The 25,855-nt window shown below is 39.6% G+C and overlaps 3 protein-coding genes and 2 pseudogenes across 3 annotated transcripts; 4 read left to right on the forward strand and 1 right to left on the reverse strand.

Annotated features, from left to right (window-relative positions):
* Window positions 1-7,980: 7,980 nt before the first annotated feature.
* LOC103969603 (probable WRKY transcription factor 9) lies at window positions 7,981-10,128 on the reverse strand. Its single transcript, XM_009383188.3, has 5 exons — window positions 9,813-10,128; window positions 9,599-9,736; window positions 9,192-9,518; window positions 8,975-9,088; window positions 7,981-8,873 (listed from the first exon to the last, which is right to left on the reverse strand). The coding sequence occupies exons 1-5, from the start codon at window positions 10,068-10,070 to the stop codon at window positions 8,271-8,273; spliced, it is 1,440 nt and encodes a 479-aa protein (XP_009381463.2). The 5' UTR covers window positions 10,071-10,128; the 3' UTR covers window positions 7,981-8,270.
* A 2,366-nt stretch (window positions 10,129-12,494) lies between these two features.
* Window positions 12,495-14,683, forward strand: LOC135594659 (lysM domain-containing GPI-anchored protein LYP6-like). Its single transcript, XM_065085083.1, has 5 exons — window positions 12,495-13,276; window positions 13,701-13,818; window positions 13,887-14,048; window positions 14,133-14,164; window positions 14,267-14,683. Exons 1-5 carry the CDS (start codon window positions 12,607-12,609, stop codon window positions 14,545-14,547), a joined length of 1,263 nt encoding a protein of 420 aa, XP_064941155.1. The 5' UTR covers window positions 12,495-12,606; the 3' UTR covers window positions 14,548-14,683.
* A 1,742-nt stretch (window positions 14,684-16,425) lies between these two features.
* LOC103969605 (ethylene-responsive transcription factor ERF014-like) lies at window positions 16,426-17,364 on the forward strand. Its single transcript, XM_009383190.3, has one exon. The coding sequence runs from the start codon at window positions 16,521-16,523 to the stop codon at window positions 17,184-17,186; it is 666 nt and encodes a 221-aa protein (XP_009381465.2). The 5' UTR covers window positions 16,426-16,520; the 3' UTR covers window positions 17,187-17,364.
* A 766-nt stretch (window positions 17,365-18,130) lies between these two features.
* LOC135594660 (uncharacterized) lies at window positions 18,131-20,714 on the forward strand (annotated as a pseudogene).
* A 1,523-nt stretch (window positions 20,715-22,237) lies between these two features.
* LOC135594662 (triacylglycerol lipase OBL1-like) lies at window positions 22,238-24,592 on the forward strand (annotated as a pseudogene).
* Window positions 24,593-25,855: the final 1,263 nt, after the last annotated feature.

Below are 25,855 nucleotides of genomic sequence, written 5' to 3' on the forward strand. Positions count from 1 at the left end.
GTCCTCTATTTAAAAGGGACTTCACCATCCGGAATCTATCCCGAAGGCTATCATAAGAGGACCGCTACAGAACAAAAGTACTATCCAACAAAAGGAGGAGGAGAACAAAGGGGACGAGAAGGTGGTGGGGGGAGAGGGGAAAGGAGGAAGGCCCAAAAAAGAAGAGGTAGGGAAAGATGCATGCACAGCGAGAAAACACACTATGGATTCGAAGGGATAGGTGGGGAATGGGTGGATATCCACAGATTTGGCCAAGGGATTGCTTATCTTTTTCTTTTCTCAATAAAATACATGATTTTGACGAGTGATAAATGCTAAATTCTGATCCCAGGATCTTACGATAACTCTAATCCATTCTAAAACATCGTAATTTGATTCCTAATATGTCATGTATTAATTGGACAGATTCACAATTAATGCTAGATGAGTCGGTGATCGTACGAACACCGATGGATGAGGCAATCGTTCCTACACTTCCTACCACCTTCTTCCTTATCTTACAAGACTGCAGCTTTAATTAATTCAACAAAAATGGAACTTAATAAATAACTTTGTCGTGTCCTAATCGAAGCAGTTCTTACTTAGTTTACTGTAGTTGGAAGCCTTTGATAGACCGAGCACTATATATGGACGGGTCAATCATTAAGTACCTTCTTATATTTTCTCCTTCCATTTTTCTCATATGAAATACCTGCCATTTGAATACATTCTCAAATGTTAGAATTTGGCAACAAATTTAATGCTTTATATAAAATTTTCAAAATATCGAAGAAACAAATATATCATAGTTTGATATAATAGTTGTCTAAAAATAACGAAATTAAAAACGTAAAATATTACAAATTATGTGTTACAAAATGATCAGGCACATAAAAATAATATAAAAATATATAATTAACTTAATAAGAAATATAAAATAAAATATGTGATAAAAAATGATAATAAATAACATAAGAAACAAGATATATAGATAAATGTGATAACTAGTATAAAATTATTAACCTAGATAGAAAATTCAAATATGTGATATAGTCATAAAATAAATAATTAGTTATCATATATATTTTTTAAAGTGTTATGATAAAAATAATGTAGCTATCGTGCACAATTGCTCTCTCTCCTATGTTAAACTAATAAGATCCACATGTTCAAATGATAAGCTCTACATAGTCATCATGGCCAAGCCACCTAAATGGTCATCCATCACCATATTAGTGTTAAATGATAACGTACAATAAATGCCAACTGAAGAACGAGTATGATCGATTGTCACGCTCCCATAGTGTAATGAGAGGATATAATAGCTCAACGTTAATGGATGATGGTTATGATCGATTCTTACATACTTATTACTACATAAACTATGTAATGAGAGAGGATAATGACCCCAAATACCCGCTATAAAAAGGAGATGAAAAAATGCGTCAATATATATAAAATAATCTTAGTTCATCTTGTCCAATTAGATTACCAACTTAAGCATTAAGGGAACATTATCGGAAATACCCCCAACGTAATTTTTTAGGGTTCGAACATCCGACTTCGAGAATTTTACTTTGAGACCAGTTAGAAGAAGAATAATGGTGAATCTAAATCAGCCTTTAGTCATACAACTAAAATCTCCTTTTAAGCGCCAGAAGGAGGAATGACCAATGTGTCTTAGGAAAACTTTATAACTTATTCGACAATTGTAGTAAAAATTTGTAAAGACATTTTTGACTTGAAAAGAAAATTTTTTATATATAGAAGAAGTAGTTACATTATTCTTGGGAATTCTTAAATATCAAAATGAACTTCTTGACTTGAAAAAAAAGTAAATGGACAAAAGGAACAAGCCGATCTAGCTACCCTTCTAAGCTTTCAACAATGTGTTCCTGAGTTTGGAGTTACCGGCTTAGTTAGGTCAGCTTTTAAACTTTGGGCAAAGCCTCTTCCATAGGATCCCCAACTATCAATGTCCCCTTGACTTTGTCACCAGCCTCGACCTCTCTATCCTCAGCATAGAAGAATTGCCCTGATGTAGTTTTGCAGGGTTTGGATAAGTAATTCGAAAAGTTTCATTCTGAGACCAGCTCGAAGAAGAAAAACATTGATCCGAATCAACCTCCTGCTCCAACAACCAAAATCTGCTCTACCATAAATCATACAAAATAAGTATAAAGAATATAATAGGTATAAGATAAACATTGATATAAAATATAAGATAATACTCGAATATATTAGGAAAAATACCTTAGATTTTGAATATTTTATGCGTCATTGCCCCTCATTTATATATTTATCAAGAATCCTCGATAAAATAACCAAAATACTATGAGAAGGGGATTTCTTTGTAAATTAAGCTTGGTTAAACTGGCCAAGTTTTATAGTGTTTTTTAATAAAGCTATAATATTTTTAGTTTTTATTTTTTTAGTATAGTAAACACATCACTCCATTAAAAGATAATGTAATTAAACAATATCTTATTCTTTTTAATTATAATTATTTCATAAATGTTATAATATTTTCTGAAATATTTATACCTAAATTCAAGATAAAGTGTGAAAAATTAGAGCTTTTATCATGTTTTATTTGAAAATACATCAAAACCTTCACAATTTTATTTCATTATCGTTCAAATTTATATATAAATTATTTTCGAATAAGTCAATACCTTATAGTAACAGTTGATAGTTATGGTTAGTGAGGATTTCAATTAATTGAAACTCAATTATATTATTTATGATTAGAATTATATTCTTCTACCTCATTTATAAAAACATTATAGATCCAATCAAATACATTGTAATTATGAATGCATCCTTTTTATTATTTTTACTTTCCAATTAATGAAAACAAGTATAATAATATTTTCAGATAATTATAGACCTAAATTTAGGGATATACAAAAAAGGATTTGTGATCCTTTATTTTGAAATATATCAAAATATTCTTAATTTCTATAAAAAAAAATCATTTAAAAACTCTCAAAATAAAATATTGTATAAAATTTCAAGACATATAATAAGATTAAATAAATTACGGTATTCTTTGAATATTGTCACAGTGTTTTCAATTTAGTAATAAAAACTATTGTAACTGATTTGATTAAATTAAAAATATTATAATTTAACAAAAGAATTAACATATAATTTAACAAAAGAATTAATTATAAACAACGCTAAATTGGATTTCATCACCTGTTGTTAAACATAGCAGTTGGTTTTTATTTTAGATATCAAGCAAGTGATCAGATCGTCAAAAGAACAAAAAAAAAAAAAAGGAGTATTTATTTACATTTTTCTCATCCTATCATTTTATGTGAGTTGGGAAGGATGAGAGGTGTTAACAGTCATTAACCGGCATCTGAATTGTATGGTATTGTATGTCATCCATGGATATGGACGACGATGGAATGATAGGTATTAACTGGTCTTGTACTCGTTAGAGAAAAAGAAATATACACATTGACATCGACACCGAGACTTGCTGTAGTTTTCTTCGCTTTTGGGCGTATTATATTCCTTCACCTTTGCCATGGGCACTCCTCGTGGATGGAATTAAATGCAGTGTATTGCCAAGTGTGAGATGGAGTTGTAACACGAGTAAGATGAGCAGGAGAGACACTTTAATGCGCTAAATTGACTTCCATCGTTCTTAAGAGTTGCAGAGGATGATCGTTGCAAGACAACACATGTAGCAGCGATATGTGCGTGTGTGTGCAAGGATCGGGGAGAAAAAGTGGGAGAAAAGAAAGATTCCGGTGCTTTACCAAAAGAGAGGTGGGATTTGGTATATTGGGTGGGCGGCCGAATTCAATGGTGTAGTCCTGTTAGAGCGTCATGCGTAAAGGAGATCCAGACAGGTCGAGATCATACATAATGGAAGAGAGAGAAAGAAAGGTGGTGAGGAGGAATGGAGTTAAAAGCATCAAGACTTTATGTTGTTGTTCATCATAATCTTCAGAGGAGTAATGAACTATAAGTTCGGACCTAAAGAACGCCTACTATTTACTTCTGTTCCACAGGTTTCTCCATGCATCTTGTTTTAAATATTGCATTCCTTCTTATTTGGTTCGATCTTTAAAGGACGAGTAATTTAAGATGAGAGAAGGATAACCTCTCTCTCTCTCTCTCTCTCTCTCTCTCTCTCTCTCACGCACACACACACACACAAAGTGGGCACGCATCTTGACTCTTTGCTGTTGTCATAGATGCCGTGATGTTTTGGGCCATGGAGTTAGCAGAAAATTAATGTTTCGAGCTCAAGCGGCTCCTCAGTACTGAAAGCTACTAACTACGGCATGTAGTTACCGAGGGCACTATTTATAATGCTTAAAAGCTCTTCTACGTACTTCTCGTGGAGTCTCAGTTGCAAAGAAAGGTTGGTGTCATCCCAACTTTTGCTTCTCTGTGTAGTGCAAGTCCAATTTATTTGAGCATCACAAACTCCCAGGAAAATGATGGAATGAGAGGTCAATTAAGGTGGGAGAAGACTCCTTTTGCTGTTGCTGTTGCTGTTTCTTGTCAAGATGGGTGGTGGGGGAGACTTCCGTCCAAACATTTAGCATCCATTGCCACCATCAGGTCTAACCTTAACCAGTCATTTTGCTGATGAAAGCAGAACTATAAGGTTCACTCACAAGAATAGGAAAGTGGAAAATGAAAAACAATATTATTATTTTTTTTAAAAAAATCATTATTCTTACATTGATTTCAACAACAACAAAAAAGAAAAACATTTCATCTCTTTGACAACCTGACTTCTGCCTGCAACCTTGACTTTGTTTTTATTTTTAATCCTATGATAATTAGGATTAGACACTTCTATAACCAAATAGTTGATGAATACATTCATAATTATGGATCTTTATATATGATGATTGGTGCTATTTGAGATTCACAGACTCATGATATTCTAAGGAGATTTCCTTTATGTTTTCTGATGTCCAATTTGATCTTATATATATATATATATATATATATATATATATATATATATATATATATATATTCTCACTTCCTGTCTATAAATTACAAAAGATTTTTTATTTCATGAATATCATGGCAACATGAATAGACACAGTTTTACTCAACTCTCTAAAATACAATTTTATTAATATAATATTATCACTTTTAAATTTTATAAAGAGGGAGACAAGTAGAATTGGGAGAGAGATAAGTAATACCATCATCATCGCTTATAAATCTCATAATGATATCTTGTCCCATCTTCGATGTCAATTTATATATTGTTGGTCTTATCATTATTGATTGATTTTTTTTTAGGTGAGACTAGTCGAGTTTAAATATGTATAACATAAAATATTTATAAATTAAATAGCGTAAAAATATAAAGGTAAAATTGCTTATATATAATTTTTTTCCTAATGTTGTTTTTTTTTATTTTCCCTTTTATACTTGAGTTTAATATTGTAACGTATATACTTTTTGTTATACAAAATTCGCAGTCATTGTCCTTAATCTTCATTGGTCAACCATCCATTACAATGAATTTAAATCGATATTAATTCCCTTCTCTATCCGTTTTAATTTAGTAATCTTTACATTTGCCCCTTCAAATTTTAGGAAATAAAGAATCAAATACTTGGTGAAAGTAATGCGGAGAATTTTAAATATCTAAAATAATTATGCATATATATATATAATAAAATTCGGAGAGGCAAATATCATATATATAAATATGCAAAACCGCCAAAAATAGAATATGTTAGTGAACCCAAATAGTGGCACGGGCTCTCAGAAGTTGGGCTTCATGGCCGGCCCAATAATAGACTTGGAAAGGAAAGCATCAGCGGGGCCCATCTTTCTTCCAAGCCCGGGATGATCCACGCCGCCTCATCGTGCCTGCCGGTGGCGCCTTCCTCGCCCTCGGGAACGACCGGCTCAACCTGATGGTTTTCTGCAAGGACTTCAACGCGCGCTCCCAGGAGTACAAGCTGGACACGCCACTGCCGTCACTATCACCGCCTACTTGGATGACACCTTGGAGTTCACCGTCAAGTCTCCCTCCGTCTCCTGCTTCCCCAATTTGTGCACCAGAGTCGGGACGGCAGCAGCCGCCCTGGTCATATCGGTGCCTCCTCCGTCACCTTCTTGTAAGCACCTCTCAGTCGAGGCCATCTGCAAGTCAGTGCCGCGACATCTCTGATCGATACCACCGGTACCATCTGCAAGTCCTTGCAACTTAATGATATGTGGGTCACAAACATCTCTATTTTCCTTTTCTTTTTTTTTCAATATATTTTCCATGAATATAAAAGAGAATCAATAGCAGCTATTATGTGTTTGTAAAATCCTACATTTCTTTTCTTTGGAACAGAATCATTTATTCGTCGGAGGTAAAATCCGACAGGGTGAGTAGTCGCCTGAAACACGATTCTTTCTTATTGCAAAACATAGCATAATTAAACTATATATCAGATCTATTTTCTTCCTCGGAAACACGAGAAACAAGCATGTCTGGGTTATAAAAGATGTTTCTAATCACATTCATAACCCTGTAAGAGTTTTTCTCCTATTTAATAACCGCGCAAGAACTGTAGAATAAGATTCAGCCTGAATTTTCTGCATCTCTTCCCGTCTTTTTCTTTCTTCCCCCGTCATTTTGAGATAGCAACAGCCTCATAGTAGGAAAAAAAAAAAAACGTAATTATTAATCTTGTCACTGACATAAATCGCTCGGTAGAAAGATCAATCTTTCTCTGCTCTAACAATGCGTAATATTCAATTCAAGGCCGGAGAAAGTTCATGGTAGCTAATTTTCTCCCTCTCACAATGGACTTTGTCCTTTGGTGAACAGTATCCACTTGCTACTCCATCACAGCCACACAGTATTTTTCTACGATTATTCATGGTTTGGCGTTGACTTGGAATGACAAGTTGGACTCCTGCTGTTTCCAAAAAGTCAAAGTCACCTCCATGGGATGACTTCGCTAATCACTCATTCTCGTTAAGCAATCCAGCCTTACAAGGACAAAACTGAATACGCCAAAGTGGGTTGACGAGCCCTTCTTATTCGGTCGAACTATACTCGTGATACAAAAAATACTTTGACCAGTGGAAGCCTTACACGGATATGAACATAAGAAACTAGTTGATCACCAAGAATATTCGACTTGGATTGCAACGAAGACATAATCACAGGATGTGATGTAAAATGTCGGGGCAAAACATTCTTCTTGATTGATACATGATTCAGATTTCGATGTAACGTGTAGGCTTCGATTTAAATTCCACCAAAGATATTTTATGATATGATTGATCAAGATTTTATTGCTATTCGCATTGCATTGTTCTTCGCTTCATGTATTAAAATACATGTTCTGTAATACGACTTTTAAGAAGAAATCATGCAACATATCTAAATGCCAATCCATACAAAAATTTCCCTGAATTTGCAGTTTGCAATTTTGATGCACCTTAAGATGATTATCATCAATACATTTAAGAAAAAAAAATCATGATATGGTCTGAAAACTAAAAAAGAACCATTTCAACAAGCTTGAAGCATATTCTACCTGTGAATTTACGGTTGGACTGGTCAAAAATTAAGAAGCTGGAGAACCAAGTGAGAACAAGAATGAGATGCACGTTAAGAACAGTCAATATTTGTATGCATCAGAGGTAAAAGTCGACTCGAACAACATTGGTGACCAATCGGCGGATAGCTTTAACTTGGTCAAATTTTGTTTCTTGATGGAATGAACTTTCTCTGTGAACTGGCACTAGGCAACTCATGGATTCCGAAGAAATTTCTTCTTGGTCAGCTGTGTCCACCCCCAAGCTTGCATGCTTGTATTAGATAAATTCCAAGCTGCATGTGAGATGATTTTTAGTATGCTTAAATAAGGGAATCCCATTTCATCAGATTTGCTTTTACGTTCATCGGTAAGTGGTATGATCGGTGCTAATTGTCTACTGCATCATAAACATAACGCAAATGGTGATTTCATCATGGAACCAATACAAGTAGAAAACTTAGGACTGTCACAAGATGTTGCTTACACTGTTTGTTATCAGAACTCAAGATACTTATTACAATGCGAAGGCAAAAAAAGAGAGGAAAACCCTCGTGAGAACAAAGCGCACATTTATCTGGTTGCTTGTATCATTCAAATCAGGATCAGTGTATCGTGCATGATCGGTGAACAATGCCGAATTTGTTGACAAGGGAAGCATGTAGGGTTTCCCCAAAACTGTTTTCCTCGACATAGGAATAAGAGGAAGGAAACTGGAGACATGAAGGACGAAACAAGTTGCAAATCACTTCAGCTTAAATCTTTGGTGCTGTTGGAGAGAGACTCGAGCACCCACTTGCTGCTGCTTCTACTGCTACTCTCCCCATCCTTTTGTGCCCAAGTCTGGCTATCCTTGTTTATGAACGAGCTAATGGCTGCTGCGACCGCGGCCGTGAACTTTGAGTCTGAAGCAATAGCACCGATGTTTCCTGCCAAAGACTTGTTGGCACTCTCACTGTTCCAGGTCCCCTCATTTGGTAGCCAAGAACTTCCACCAGCAAAACCAGGATTTGGAATGGAGGAGGCGGCCCACGGGTACGTTGCACTGGAAGGTTGTTGGCGCCCATGGTCATTGCTGCTAGCTGCACCAAAGATGCTGGAATAGCTAGTAGAACTTGTGAGGCTGTTCATGGGCGGTAAATGGGGAGAGGGATTCGCCAGGTAAGGGTTCAAGTATGACAATGGTGCGGTGTCCGCAGTGGAAGATGAGGAAGGTGCGTCGTTCGGCAGCATAAAAGTAGCTGCTGTTGGTGCTGCGAAAGCCAGTGCGGTTGCGCCCACAGGTAGGGGATGGTTATGTGTGCCTTCGTAAGTCGTAATCAGTATCGACATGTCCTCGAGGCATCGCTGCACCTGTTCAAACGAAAATATCTTTGTTGAATTGATTGCCAATTGCCAACCAATCTCATCAACGCCTTATCGACATCAAAATCGGGCTTAGTTCTGCTATCTACCTGCTTTCGAACGGGGCACCCCTGTGCGACGGTGCATCGGTAGTAAGCTCTCGGACATGGATTCCCTTTCGCAACCTTTTGCCCATATTTTCTCCATTGCAATCCATCATTCATCTATAAGTACTCTTCGAGAAAGAGAGTTAGCTCGAATCCATGAAGATGGACATAATTTTCCTAAAGAGATGCATGTAAAAGCTTCATTCTCAGTAAGACTTACGGTCGGTCCTTGGCATCTTGCTCTGACTGAAACCCTAGTTTTTCTAGTGGTTGGATTGATGGTTTGACTTGTGACGGTGGAGAACCCACCAGTTTGCAGCTTGTCATCAAGTGGTTGCCAGCTCTTCGATCCCTTCCCTTTCTCCTCACTTGTATCTGCATGAGGGCCTGCAAATGTTCGCAGACTCAAGGATAAGCCCAACTCGTTGTCATCACCTAAGTCGCCGCTTTGAGTGGCCACCGATGGTTCCTCGATCTGTTCGCTCTCGCCGGCCTTCATCGGCTCTTGGAAGCTCCCCCCTCCGAGCGAAAGCGAAACTCGATGCTCCTGAATACATAAGCCCGCAAGAGTTGAATCATCAAAATCTTTTGATTGGATGGAAGAGAACTCAGGTGTAAAATGATTACTTTTGGCTGCCCCTGCTGTTGGATGTCTGCCAATCTCATCTGTAGCTCGTAATAATCGTTCGAGATGCGATCGATGACCTCTTGTAATCGCTTGTTTTCTTCCTTCATACGATCCATCTCAGCTTGCAACGCGCACAACTGCAGACGACTTCAAAGGTCATAGCTTAGCACGTACAACAGAAGAAGGTATGAAGAAAAGAGAGAATTAGCTAACCTCATCCTCGATCGCATCTTTTGCTATGGGATTCTCACAACCTTGATCTTTCTCCTCCTTTTGGGTCTCCTCACGATGGCTGCTTCCCTGCTTGCCTCCAATCAAAATGATCTTTTCGCCACCCTCCTCCTCTTGTTGGTGGTGGTGTTGATCACCAACCGCATGACCCCCTTCTACCTCTCTTTCCTCATCTTCTGCTGCTTCCAAGGACAGATCTATGTGCATTATACGCTGCTTCCTCTTCTTCTTCGATGACATGATCTTCTTGTAGTTGATGCCCACCCCCACCCCCTATTTTTCTCTCTCTAGAGGTCTAAATGATGTTACCGAGGCAAGGGAGTCAACGTCGAAGGCGTATTAAAGGGTTTTAGACGGAGCAAGAAACAAAGGCTCGCTCTCACACAGTGCCTTAATTTTCTATGCAGCAAAATAAGACGTATGGGGAGTAGCTCCAAACAACGATCGATCCAACTGACAATGACGCATGCCCCTCAAGTCAAGAGGGTGATATTTCCCAAGTGTTCCTGGTTTTGGTGCGAGCGATGGTCAACCCCATGGAATTTTGAGGGCTGACGTCCTTATCGTCACCCAGAACCAAACACAAACAAATGGCGGCTATCGCCTACCATGACATGAAGCTTCTCAGGCTGATACATGCTGGCTTTAGCTTATACATGACGGCGAAAATTTACATGGTTCGACTTCCACCACCGTCTCAAGTTTGGCATTCCATCGTCTCCCAACTCATCTTAATTTGGCGCCTAATAGTTGCATCCATCGGGACTGATTAGTGTGGGGAGCTACATATGCTTGCAAGCCAAATCACACCAAAATTTGCATTCTTCTTATGTGTTTTTGTTTTTCTTCATCGTTTTTTCATAGTTAATATGAATTAATCTCCGTTGCGGCCTTTTAAATCATGCACCAGAAAGAATACAAAGTTAAAAATCGAGTTTTCCTTTTATTTCCAACAATATCATTTAATTTCCATAACGAAAACAGTCCTAAGATAAACTAGGTTTAGATAAATTTCTCTAATATTCCTCACAAGAGAAGAAGAAGAAGAAGAAGAAGAAGAAGAAGAAGAAGAAGAAGAAGAAGAAGAAGAAACCATAAGTTCTCTAAGATCATGTATTACATTCAATTCCGATGCTAATATTTTGGAGGCTATCATCACACACTATGGAACAAACGTTTACCAACTCAGCTTCATTGATGGCTGATTCCCAACTATGGTCAACTCCTCGCAATATTCAAGCACACTAGCTAAAGCTGTCTCCAGGAGGCAATTTGGCATCTCCTTAATGGTACCCGAGAAGCCTCTCACATGTACAGAATCCCAAGAATGAAAGCTTCTGAGATCAGCCTGGAAACTGTCAACAAGAAGACCACCAACCATTCCCATCTCTTCCTACCATTAAACTCAAGCAGAAGTTTACTAAAAGAACTGCCACAGCAACCACCAACTCAATATAGTATGTGGGGGGGGTGTATATCTACTTGCAGAACAGCCAAGAGTTTGTCCAAACAGTTGACGAGGCCACAAGTTGAGATCTTCACATTTGAAGTTAGTTTGATTAGAGAAGGAAGTCCCCTTGTCTTTGTTTGAGAGTTTCTTCTTTAACTACTGCTGCCTAGGGAATGCTAAGACATTTAGTTATATGTCTCAGATCTTAGTTACAGGGCGACTCATCGACCATGTACGTGTGTACTGCTTGCTGGACGAAGGATGCATGCATGGCTTTAACTGCTTGTCCCCTTTTTTTTTCCCCTGAAAAATAAATTGATTAACTATATTATACTATTCCACAAAACACTCTTAGTGTATCAAAAATAAATAGAGGCTTCACCGTCGATTGACCATCTCTCTCTCTCTCTCTCTCTGCAATTGGATCAGCCATTGCTACGCAGTATTAACTGCTTGTCTTATGATTCAATCAGATGCAATATAATTAACTAGAGAAAAGTCTTCCGTTTGGGCAGCAGCTAACCCCTAAATTGAAATCTTGCATCCATCAAGAGATAATGTATATTATCATTCCCAACAAAAAAAAAAAAGAAGAAGAAAGAAAATCTAATTGTCGTTTGTGACCATTTCAATCTCTTTTCTTATATATGTTTGATCTTTAAGTAGGGCGATCGAGCCAGGCCAAGATTCAACATTATTTATTTGTTAAGTTCTTGGACTAAAGAATGACTAAGGCCTTGAATGAGTCAAAATGGTTGTGCATAATTTTTGTCACCACCATGTCGAATGGTTGTGCATAATTTTTGTCACCATCATGATTTTTTTTTATGAACCAACCAACACCCATACAATTTCTCTAATGTCGCATAGTTGTATTAAGTAAAATATTTTATGTTTGTAATTTTTTTACCTTTCGGTTTGTGAAAATGATTTCATCTATATGTTGAATATATCGCATAGCTATTTTATTTATTTATTTTTGATACTTATATACAACATTGATGATGGAAGAACTTGTCTTTTTTTTCCTTTTACTTTCTTTTTGATAAACATTACAATTCATCATAGAATCAAACTTTGCTCCCAAACAAAGAATTCATAAAGAGCACAAGAGCGTCCCCACTCCATTCCGTCACTTCCTTTCTCTCCTCTCGATACATTTGAAATCACGGGGAAGCGGACCGTTGCTCCGCAGGCTTTTTCTTTCATCTCTCCTCCTTTTCCTTTCCTCCTCCTTCCCTCCATTTGCACCACCAGCCCAAGCAAGGCATCTGCGAGTTCTGGCCACCACCACCACCACCATCTGCTGGTTTCTCCGATTCAAGCATGCACATGGAGAACTCCTCCTCCTCCTCCCCCCATCTCTTCATTGCCTTCTTCTCCCTCCTCCTAACTGGCGTCCTCGCCAAGTCGACCATCGAGCCCTGCTCAGGCTCTGAGTCCTGCCCGGCCCTACTCGGTTACACGCTCTACGCCGACCTCAAGCTCTCCGAGGTCGCCGCCCTGTTCCACGTCGACCCCCTCGCCATCCTCGCCGCCAACGCTTTCGACCCCGCCGTCCCCGACGTCGAGGACCGCATCCTCCCCGCCGGGCTACTCCTCCGCATCCCCACCCGCTGCTCCTGCGCTGACGGCATCCGCCGGTCCCTCGCCGCCCGGTACCGCACCCGCCCCGGCGACACCCTCGCCTACGTCGCCTCGTCCGTATTCGGCGGCCTCGCCTCCCCGGACCAGATCCGCGAGGCCAACTCCATCCCCGACCCGTCCGCGCTCGACGTAGGCCGGACCCTCGTCATCGCCCTCCCCTGCGCCTGCTTCAATCTGTCCGACAACTTCCTCCCGGCAATCTACCTCTCCTACGTCGTCAGGCAGGGGGACAGCGTGCCGAGCATTGCCGCCGGGTACTCCACCACGGCGACCGACATCATGAACGTGAACGCGGTGGGCGGTCCCGCTGCGATCAGTCCCGGCGATGTACTCGTCATTCCCTTGCCAGGTGAAAACCACTAGCTCTACTCAGTTGCTGATCTATCGCTACTCAATGCATCGTTGCAAAGTCTGAATACAATCTGTACTTGGAACTTAGCTACATCCTATACGTTTGTGCCAAAACACTGGTTCTTGACAGAGTAACAGCCCTTCAGTCAGTAAAATTTCATGCATCATTCATCTTATGGGCATTTTCTACCGATAAATACGTTGGTGTTTTGTGTTATTACATTAGTTTAACCTGAATGATGATCTTCATTTTCGATAGTGTTTCTGTTCTCTGTCAAGTCTAAATTAGACTCTGTTTCCTAGTGGGAGTATGTGCTTATTTCTTCTGTGATGGAAGAGTTCATCTGCTGCAAGTTGATATCCCATCGACTCACCTATAATTACACTTGAGTTTACTGCTTCCTCTTCACCTTCCTATACAGCATGCGCATCGATGCTCCCAAATGACGCCTCCGATTTCGGCTTGATTGTGGCAAACGGCACTTATTCCATCACTGCTAGCCAGTGCGTCCAGTGCAGTTGCGGCCCAGGAAATCTCAAGTAATTAGAAACTCGTTTCCTCTCTTCCCAACTCCTTTTCTATCTCATAATGCTTGCGATCTTTGCAGATTGTACTGCACGCCAGCTTCCCTGTCGGTGTCGTGTTCGAGCATGCAATGCAGAGGTAGCAATCTTATGCTCGGAAATATTACTGCCAGGTCGAGCAGCGCTGGTTGCAGCGTCACCTCCTGTACTTACGGTGGTTTCGTCAATGGATCCATCGTCACCAAGTACGCATGTGTTTTGGTGGGGTATTTCCCATCATATATTCCTTTGTAAATTCCAGCTACTGATTTCATTTTACCCTTTTGCAGGTTGACTGCGTCGCTTCAACCTCGTTGCCCAGGTAATTATTGATACTCAATGGCTCATTTCTACTTTTTTTGGCGTAAAACATCTGCAATCTGATCTGTAATACGACTACGCTGCATGCCGTTGACTGATGCAGTGCAACCTCAGATTCCTTCGCTCACAGCACCACCAACAACACTAGTGCATGACCTATTCCTTGCTCCGACGCCATTGCCACTCCCACCACAACCAGGTGGCGCCGTGCCAACACCAAAAGAGTCGCCCAAGTCGTCATCAGTGTCGGGGGAGTTCGCACTTCCTGGTGTCTCTCCTGCAATCGGCCCCGATGGTGGTGCCGCAATGGCCAGCTCCGTAAGCCCATTGGATCACGGGAGAGAGATGCTTCTGCTTTGTTTATTTCTCAGATTCTTGCTGTAAATCTTGGTCGAACCTTTGTCCTGGAATTCAACTGAGCTTTAAGTTTTGTCTGATATATCTGATATCGGACTGATGAAACACATATAATGTCGCTGTTCTGTTCAATTTTTGCAATTGCTCAATGCAATAATTTGTTGGCCCAAAATTATTTGCTGCATTAGAAAGATGACTAAGAAAAGGTTGTGAACCGCAAGTTTTCCTCGTCTGGTGCCTAAAAATCCACCATCGGTAAACTATGTTTTTATTTTATGTTTTTTGGCTGTATACAAGTTGAAATGCTGAAGGCATGTGTTGACTTTGATATTTTCGAAGCCCATGAGAAGGTTAGTCAAGTCGATCATATGATCATATGAGACACGGATTTCTTGATGGTTTAATCCTTTGGAATCTTGCTAAATTTGCTCCGCTAAATTTTGGGTCACGAAAATAATTAATATCTCCTAAATCTTCTGTGCATACAGATTCTTGAGACCAATTTTACATGACTTATTTATCTCTCCCCTCTACACGTCAATTTTATGTAGCGGATGGGATGGAAACCTCCAATTCCAGATAACCAAACTCCTCCAATTTCTCACTCCAATCTGTTAAAAACTGAAGCATCCTCGTCTTTCCTTGTTTATTAGATCTTATGACCTTCTAAAGGTTTGTGGGTGGTCAATGATGTGAAAAAAATGACACATTAAAGAAGAGAGGATAGTTTGATACATTAAAGAAGAGAGGATGCAGGCAGATGTTTTCGAATTATTTATTGTATTATTGTGAGACGTGAAACCAGTAGGAACATTCCTTGAAGCTGTGGTTGGTGTTCTCGTTTTCCTTCTATATTTTGTTTGTTTAGTCTCAATGATGGTCTCTATTCATTTTAATGGCATGAGTAGAATATTTTATTTGAATTAAATGATTATGATTCAAGAATTTGCCCTCTCTCAAATTATTCTAGCTCTCGCTTCTTGCTTCCTGGGACATGATGATTCATTCGAGGAAGTCACGGCAAGGAACTCAAAACGTCATGTGCCAATTCGGCAACACCATGTCGAGAGAGTATGAACTGCAAGTACATTATTTCTTAGATCATATGCTTGAGTTTGGAATGGTCAAAGTTGATTCCAACTCCATTCCCATCGTCCCCATCGGGAGCCCGATAACTAAGAAGGTCACTGGAAAGTACGTACGCACCAACCGATCTAAGATGACGTACGAACAATATTCTGTCAGCCGTAATATACCAAGGACGGCGTCCTTCCTCAAAGGAATGTAATATACCAAGTTCGGCTTCCTCAAATGAATGAGGTCCAACAATATTATCCTCGTGCTACCATGATCCATGGCCGAAATCCGTCATGTGAAAGTGATACCGATGGGCGACGAGGGAGAAGCAGGTGTTGGGGTTCTGAGTCACCGACGCGGTTTAGTTCAGGAGGACAGTGGAGATCCAGCTATTTAGAGTTAGTAGTTTGATGTCTCCCCGACTATCGATGTCACCAGCTGTTTTCCTCTCACCTTCAGCTCCTGGAAGCTGCCTCCGAGTCTTAATGTTTCTGATAGCTTTCATGTTTGTCAGCCATCGTGCGTTTGAACAAAGTAAGCAAAGCCATCTAGAAAGCGATAAAACAATTCTCTACGTTTAAAAATACATCACAGGGAAGCAAAGATCTACTTGGAAGATGGGTCATTCAAGAACATGAAGCCAGCATGACGAGTTTCTATTATAACCTTGACTAGTCTCACGAGGAGGGATTGTTGATGGTTCCCTGCATAGTAAAGTATGTAGATTATGGTATGAACAACATAAATGGTAAATTATTACTCTTCACTCTTGCTTCCTGGTTTTCACCGCATGAGCTCTACCAAACTGTCCTCTATAAATAAGCTACAAGCCGCCCCATTTCGAGCATACAAGAAAGATAGCAATTGCTTGTGCTGAAGAGACAGACAGAGCGGACAGCACAAAAGCGCATCATCGAGCAGCCATGGTGAAGAACAGCAGCAAAGTTCTACAAGATGCAGATGGCTACATTGGAGTTGCAAACAATCCTCATGGCACCAACTTCCCACCGAAGCTCGGCAGCAATGGCAAGAGGCAGTACAGGGGTGTGAGGATGAGGAGCTGGGGCTCTTGGGTCTCAGAGATCAGAGCACCGAACCAGAAGACCCGGATATGGCTAGGCTCCTACTCCACACCGGAGGCTGCGGCCCGGGCCTACGATGCGGCACTCCTCTGCCTCAAGGGTAACTCCGCAAGATTGAACTTTCCTACTTCTCCATGCATTCAGCTTCCGGACACCACCATGTCCCCCAGGTCCATCCAGAGAATGGCTGCTGCTGCTGCCGCCGCCGCTGCCAATGCCGCATTACCATTTCCGAGCCCTGATACAACGCCGCCTTCTTCGCCTCTTGATTCGTTTCGGCCACCGTCATCAGATACCTCTGATGATGAAACGTCGAGGACGACAAGCCCCGAGGAAGAAGGAATGCTGAGTGGGCATTTTCTGATGGACCCGTCGATTAATTTCGAGGCCTTTTTCCAGTCACCAAAGTGCATGGATTATATGCTCAATGCATCTGCCTTCTTTGCTCCGTCGCAATCTGAGGAGTGGGAAGAGGAAGGTGACATCACGCTGTGGAGCTTCTGCTGATTACTTGCGTTCCGTTCGGTGATCTCCAATGGCATGCCATCTTTTAAGGCTGTTCCATTAGCTTCTAATTATATATATGTTTTTTTCCCAAAGGGAAGGAATTCTGCTTTCGATGTATACAATCTGTGAACTCTATTCAAGTTATAATGGACTGAAAATTTTGTGCCATTAAAATGGAAGCACATCTCCCATTAATTGCCCTGTTTTTGTCAATCAGGAATGATCCATGTTTATATGAGAAGCTGTGCAGATAGGAGAGCAAAGAAACATGTACTGAATCAAGCTCGTCAAGGTCAATCGTAGACAGAAATGAGCTTCTCGGGAAAGATGGGAAGATTTGGTATGGACTTACGAAGAGAATCATATTGGTCGATCACGACTCGGTTAATGCTACGAGTTTAAGCAGAGTCAATGCAAGACTTTCTTGTTGGCTGATATGATAAATACGGATTATATTGAAGTAAGATAATGTGCTCAAAATCATGAATTGTTGACCGATATGATAAATATATAAGACTAGATCTGTAAGGTATGCTAAGTATTTTAAGACTTCCAATTGGATTTGAAGTACTCTTAATTACATATATATATTTTTGTTTGTTTGTAGAATTAGGGATTCAAGAATGAATAGGAATCCTTAGTGAATTAGGATTTATTATTATAAATATATAATATATCTTTAGATTTTGATGGATGGGAAAGATGTGAGTAAATATGTTTAGAATTTATGCGAGAAGATGCCAAAAAAAAAAAAATAGTCCCTCGTGCCGAAGGCGGATCCAAGATCCGAAATCAGTGCCGATCGATCCTACCCGAATCCGATGGTCCACAGCACATCCGAGTATCACGGCTAGCAGGATCGAAGACGTTTGGCGTGGATGTTTCACAGCCTTAAAAGCCAAATCATGTCCGTCGGTTTTGGATCAAACACACCATGCTCCCCATAGAGATCTGGTCACCGATGTGAGTGCAAGATTCTTTTCGCAAGCGTTTTCCCTTTCAAATTCTCCTCTTTCTTCGCCATGGCTTGCGACGAGAGGTTGATCGAGATAGAGGTGCACAAGAGTCAGCTCACCCGCACGCGGTCTTCGCTCCTTCGCTCCACCGCCGGTCGATACTCCATCCAGAGCATCTCCTCCGTCGCCGAGGCCGACTACGAGGAGGAGAAGCCCCACCGCCCCGGTCGCCGCCTGAACCACCACCATCACCACTTCCTCCTCCTTCCCTGTCTCCTCTTCTTTTACCTCATGCGTGACTTCCCTTTCTTCGCCAACCTCCTCTTTTGCTCCGCCCTCATCTCGGTCGCCTCGTTTGCCGCCTGCCGCGCTTCTTCGGTCGAGTGGTTCATCGGCGACGAAGACGGCCGTCGCCGCCACCAATCCGAGAAGAAGGAGGAGTACAACTGGAGGACCGTCCGCGAGGGGGTGTAGGTCTATAGCAACGGCGACTCCTACGAGGGGGAGTTCCACTGTGGCTGATGCACCGGCAGCGGCTTGTACCGCTTCTTCGCGGCGAAGGGGCGGTACGAGGGCGACTGGGTCGACGGAAAGTACGATGGCCACGGGATCGAGACCTGGCGCGGGGAAGCCGGTACTGGGGGCAATACCTCAAGGGCCTACGGCACGGGTTCGGGGTGTATATGTTCTATAGCGGGGACAGCTACTTCGGCGAGTGAGCCGGCGGTCAGAGTCACGGGGTCGGCTTGCAGAGATGCTCCGACGGCAGTCGCTACTCTGGGGGTTTCAAGGCCGGCGTCAAGCATGAAATCGGCTGCTACCATTTCAGGTAAAGAATTTTCCTCAACGTTAGCTTCTTTGGGTTAAAATTTTGTTCTGCCGTTTATTTAATTGTCCAAAAATTTTGCACATTTTAATTTTGATTGTTATCAGTCACAATTTGGGGGGAAATTTGGAGTGGAAAAAGGAAGAGCGTTCCTGCAATTGATTGTGGAACTTATATTTAGCTGCTGTTGAATCGAATTAATGGAACAGTGAAGTGTAGATTCAGTCTGAGTTTTGACTTATTTAAGTTTCAAATTTGGACTGCACATTGCCACCTGTCTGACTTAATTATCATTGTCGTCTGACTGGTTTTCACATTGGGTTTGTCTAATGTTTGGTGTCTGAGAAGGATGAGATCATTTTTTAGTGATCGAAATTATCAACTGATTGTTTTGTTAATTCTAGTCATGTTATTGAGTAACTTGTGGGTGAAGATTTGAACCAGTTCACAAGGCAAACATCGGAGGTTTTTCATGAAATTAGATTGAAGTTAGTCTGCGATAGAAGGTTTCAGTGGCATTTTTAATGTTAGTGGGTTATATGGGGTTTGCAGTTTCCAGTCTAATATCCAGATGCAGGCCTCTAGTTTTTCCTGTCACACTTGGTCGTCCGATTGTTTAGATGGTATTATAAAACAGCATTTAGCCACTTTCAGTATCCTGATTGACATTTTATTTTTGTTTCTGGTTTCTTTAGTGACCACAACATCCGGGTACATTCACCCACAGATATGCTCTGTTATTCTCTTCTTATGTTGTTATATATAAATACTCATCTGCATATGAGATTGGTTTAGCTACTTTTGTGGTTAAAAGATTTAGATTCGTTGTGAATTGGTGCTTTTCCTTGTTGTTTTGTGTTTTCCTCCATGTTAATTGCGGATTGATCATTTAATTATGACTAGAAGTCTAGTAATTTTCTGACTCCTCATGTCAGTAGTTTTTTGTTGATTTTAGAACCTATTCAAGATAAATCCGAAATCATAGCTAGAGCATGCTTTACAAACCGAAGCATTCAAAATCTTAGCTCGGTCATAGTATAATAATTTGTTTGATAGATCAATATGGTGTGATGTTGTCCTAACAGCAGAGAACTTCTGTTGCTGTAGGAATGGTGACCAGTATTCTGGAGAGTATTTTGGTGATAAGATACATGGTTTTGGAGTCTATCGCTTTGCTAATGGTCACCGTCATGAAGGTTCATGGCATGAGGGCAAGAAACAAGGTTTTGGATTATACACATTCCGGACTGGCAAGACAAGATCAGGCGATTGGGATTGTGGAGCTCTAAAGAACTCTCTAGTCCCATCAGATCCTGCTGTCCGGCAAGCTGTTCAAGTATCTGTGCTTCCATTGTGTTCAACTAATCTTTTTTTTTTTGGGTGTGTTTAACTAATCTTTGTAGTCTTCTGATACATGCATGATCCAAAATTTCAAACATGTTCTATTGAATCAGGCTGCTCGAAGATCTGCGGAGAAAGCTGCTCTTGTCCCAGGGGTAGATGAGCAAGTAGACGGGGCCGTAACTGCTGCTCAAGTTGCTGCTATTAAAGCTGTGCAGAATCAGATGTATGGCATGTTTCGCGAGACTGATGTTTAAGGTCCAGCATTTTCTCAAATTGTACGCTTGCCTACGAGTCGCTGAGTTAGTGAGCGGCTAGGCAAAAGGCTACCTGAGTGGGAAAGGGAAGCTGATGACACCAGATACAAACACCAAGCATTGCTCTGAGATGTGAAATGTACATATCTCCACATGTTCATGATCTGAATTACGTTTAGAGTTCCAAGGATCCTGTTCTTAAAAGTTTCAGATGTAGAGTACTCAGTCAAATCTGATGATCCCATGTGCTCATGTTTGCTTATATATGGCTGTGCACATTGGAATCACAAACTTCTCTCAAATCTGGTATACGATGTATTATTTCATGTATCTTGAATTGAATTGTACCAATACCAACAGTCTTATAGGATATATTGTTTCCCATTAAGACAACACCACCATCAATATTGGGGCACATATGGTATGAACAGTTTGAATTAAGGATCCAATTGTTGCTAGAGCAACTCTTAGATACCATTAAGACAGTCTTAACATCTACTGGAGGAGTTCTCACTAGTCTCCTTCTTAACTTCAAGTTTAAGACATTCAACTTTCTGGTGCCCTTTCTTGTGAGACTAATTACATTTGCCTTTCCTAGTCTTTGACTTTGATCTTGATTAATCTCTATTATTCCCTAACTCTTTTCTTTACCTCTTCCTTTTAGCTATCAAACCACTCACTGAATTTTGAGTCTAATTTTCTAACACCTTTTTCTTCAACTCTTTTAGAGTACAGAGCTGCCTTAACATCCTCAATAGAGATTTCATCTCTCCCATATAACATCATGCCAATAAAAGAACATAACAAAATCAAAGTTTGATCCTCATCAATAATCTTAACATTAATATTTTTTTTTCAAATCCACAATAATTTTATTGAGTTCATTAATATGATTTTTTTTTAATTTGCAAACCTTCTACCTATCTTTTGCGACAGACAATGTGACATGCCAATCATACACAAATAAGATTGATGTGGCAAACTTACAGAATGAATAAAAATCTTCATTTTCTGTAGTCTTTAATACGTTGATTAACAATTAGTTATTACATTTCTCAACGTCATTAACTTTATCGATTGTCTGCATCACAAGGAAGTAACACAAATCTAGTAATCGTCATGTCTTTATTTCTTGAAATTGTCACAAGGATTTTCTCAGATGGGGCAAGCATTACTATAGTTTTACAATAATAGATAATGGATATTAGTGTGATAGATTGCAAGCTATATTCAAATGGAAAATGGCGTTGCTTTATCGTTAAACATTCAAAACAATTATCACACAATTCATCATCTCCTGAACATGTAAAAATGTTCCTCCGAAACACTTGATGAGGAGATGGAGACGGTAGCTAAATTGGTAGACCATCGAGGAGTGCCCATAACAACATTGTTTTCATGTGTTTCTCATTTCACGAGGACAGCGAGTTGGGACCGTCGCTCGAACCGCCGGTCGGAGGAACCATCATCCAGTCAAAAGACACTGCGAGCTTTTCTTTGAAGGGTGCATGCAAGTATATATATATGAAGTTAAGACACGCAGATCCCAAGCCAAGTATGCCCATCGCCAGAGTATTAAGCATTCTCTTGGTATAAACTTCTCAAGATACAGAGCTTGAAGACAGCTCTCATGATTCAATGACAGACAGCGTGTCCCCTTCTCCATTCTTCATGGCCTCTGAGTCTGATAGCAACCACATGGTCTTAAGGCCAGACAAGACGGGTTTTCCATCTCTTCCAACTCTTGTTTAGAACAAAACTCGATGGGCATGTATCCATCGAAACTCCCATTGGCATGGATCTCGACTGGGAGAGACGGAGATGGGCTATCTTCTTCTCTGTCCTCCTGCAGAAGATACTTATGTTTGTTAGGAAGCCGATGGCTTGGTTTGGATCTGCGATCGAGTACTGGCCGAACCTTCTGTCGGAGAATCATGGTTTCATCTCGCTCTTGTTTAATATCTTGACAGGTCCGTATATATATATATATATGCATGTTAAATATATTTAGCAGCTCAGTTAAGACTATAACTACAGCATATATCAGAAATTATTTGTATTGTCCTCTGGTCTCGATGTGTGTTATTATGTGTGATATTTCTCAACCCTATTTTGCCATTGAAATATATGTGCGATCAATGAATAACAATCATATTTCAAGCCCCTATTCTTCCATCCATCAAATGCTGAAAAATGATCCAACTGACAGTCGTTAAAAAAGGTAGCATTGAGCTCAAATATGTGTAGTTTGTAAAATGGTTTAGTATACAAAATAATCGCTTCTAATTTCCTCTTCGTACATAAAAAATACATCGATTTTCTCCATTTTTATTTCTGTAAAAGAATAAACATGAATGAAAGCTGACACTGTGTGATTCCTTCTCTTCAGGGAGAGTGGTCTTTCCAAAAAAAGGGTCATCAACTTATAGAACTGTTATTGGATTTAGTGACACGAGAGTGGAATTGGATAGGAAGATTAAACCAACCGACAAGAAGTATCACGCAGCACTGTCGATGATGGCCGCAAAATTGGCTTATGAAAATGAATCATGCATCCAAAGCATAGTCAGAAACCCTTGGAACGTAAGTTTTTGTTTCCTTTTCCTTCATTTTGGAACTCTTCGTTGCATACTGTAAAAGCATTATCTCATCATGGAATGCTTAGATGATTCAGTTCAAATCTCTATGCATGTCTGCAGATGGAGTTCTTGGGGTTCTACAATTGCTGGAACGGTAAGAGCTACATGCCCTTTAAATACAGCCGAAAAGCCATCTGAGTTACTTCACAGATTGTTATCCATCTCGTCTTGTACCCATTCTCCTGAAGTGGCAACTAAGAAAAAAGATTAGACCGGGATTAATTACATGATCATGATGATTCACACTAGAACGATATTTGCTTCATTGAGTGCACACTCATTTGCTTATTTTAGCAGCCGCAATCTACGCATTGCTACGGATTACTTGCGTATTGCTCTCATAAAACATGTTTCGCATGGGATGCTACAGAATACCAGAAGCAGTTCAGCACACAAGCATTTATGTTCAGTGACAAAACGGGTGATGCCGAGCTCATCGTAGTGGCATTTCGAGGCACCGAACCCTTCGACGCAGTTCAGTGGTGCACGGACTTTGACATCTCACATTACCAGATACCACATGTCGGGAAGGTCCACCAAGGCTTTTTGAGAGCCTTGGGATTGCAGAGGAAGCTTGGGCTACCCAAGGAACTGAATGAGAGTAGAGTAAGCCCACCATATGCGTACTACGTCATAAGAGAGAAGCTCCGGGATGTGCTGAGCCGGAACGAGAGGGCCAAGTTCTTGGTCACCGGGCACAGCTTGGGAGGGGCTCTTGCAATACTCTTTGCGTCCATCTTGGCAGTGCATGGGGAGAACTGGCTGTTGGATAGGCTTCAGGGAGTGTATACATTTGGGCAGCCCAGGGTGGGAGATCGAAATTTTGGGGAGTTTGTGGAGCAGTACTTGGACAAGCCTAAAAGGAGGTACTTTAGGTTTGTGTATTGCAATGATATTGTGCCGAGGGTGCCCTTTGATGACTCTGCTCTCTCGTATAAGCACTTTGGGACATGCGTGTACTTCAACAGCCTCTACAAACCGAAGGTGAGAAGGGTATCTTCCGTACTTAACCAATGATTATTGTTCCATGAGAGCCTATCTATTTATACTTGAACTACAAGAGCTGATGGTCTTGAAACAGGTGATGAAAGAGGAACCAAATAAAAACTATTTCTCCCTTTGGACACTTATCCCAAAGTACACAAACGCATGGTGGGAGCTCATCCGAAGCTATCTCATTGGATTTGTCAGAGGCCCAGAATACAAGGAAGGGAAGACTATGAGGTTACTGAGACTTATTGCGCTGGTGTTTCCTGGGCTTGCACCGCACTTCCCTCAAGACTACAACAACTGCACTCGACTGGAGACTTCTCCTGCACTCGACAAGAGACTCGTGTGACGTGGGATATTCAGCTTCTACATCCTCGTCATGTTTGGAGTCTTTATCGTGTTGAATAATTGGATCATAGTTTCATATATTGTTAATATTAATATTGATTTTGGTGTCTTGAAAATGAGTGAAAATGAGGGGTTAAGGTTTCATTTATTAAAATTATAGTTGTGCCCTTATAAGTTTTTACTTCCAACTTATGTCATTTTAATAGTTCTACCTTTCAAAAAATATATTTTTATTATATATATCTTAAATAAAATTATAGTTTACCATTTAGAAATTAAATTTTTTTTACTTATGCCCTCGATTAAAAAATTGAATATTTTATTTTATTTTACTTAAATATTTTGATCGGGATTGTCAATGTCTATTTTTTGGTTACTTGACTGAATTTAGATCCGATCAATCAGATCAAATTAAAAAAAAAATCAAATTTTGATCAATTTTTAATTTTAACGATCCTAATTGGACGAATGGTTCACTCAAATCTATTAGTTTAATTTAGGTAGCTCGATTCCGAGCTTGCCTAATTAAATAAAGTTGATTGGTCTAAAGGTTTCATATGAAATTTAATAAATAAATATTATGATTTTTATAGTTTTCTCATATGATATATTGATAAAATTTTACATGTGATAATTATAAATCTAATTATTGTTCTTAGATATTTATTTGATTAATCACATGCATATATTTGAAATTATAAAATAATAATTATTTTTCACATAAAAAGTATGATTTATGATTTATCATGATTATAATTATCATATGAGTTTTTCATTATGCTGATTAATATTTAAAAATAATTATGGTTATTGTTTTCTTATTATTGAACTATTTTGACATATATTAGATTTAAAAACTTTATTGAATATTATTTATAACTTATATCTCTTAATTTTCTCTAACTAATAGCTACTAAAGTAGCTTAGGATGGTATGAATTATAATAAATATTTTATAAATTATAAAATATTTTATATTATTTGATTAGTCTTATAGTCGCAAGTAGCCCAGACCATTAACTTATAAAATTATATTGAAGAATTAATCTTAAATGATATAAAAGAAAATAATATTCATAATAGTATATATAATTAGGATATTCAAATGATCCCAAAGGATAATCTATTTTAAATAATTATATGATATGATATGATAATATTGTCTTGGATATCCTTATAATTTAGGGTTGTATACCAAAGATAGTAATACTATTCCATATGGATGATATTGGTCTAATATAAATAAATTAATTTTATGTGAACACTAGATATGTCAATATTTTAATAAGAGATAAAATAGAAATGATATCAGT

The sequence above is a fragment of the Musa acuminata genome, chromosome BXJ1-10, assembly GCF_036884655.1.
Source record: "Musa acuminata AAA Group cultivar baxijiao chromosome BXJ1-10, Cavendish_Baxijiao_AAA, whole genome shotgun sequence".
Taxonomy (NCBI): Eukaryota; Viridiplantae; Streptophyta; class Magnoliopsida; order Zingiberales; family Musaceae; genus Musa; species Musa acuminata.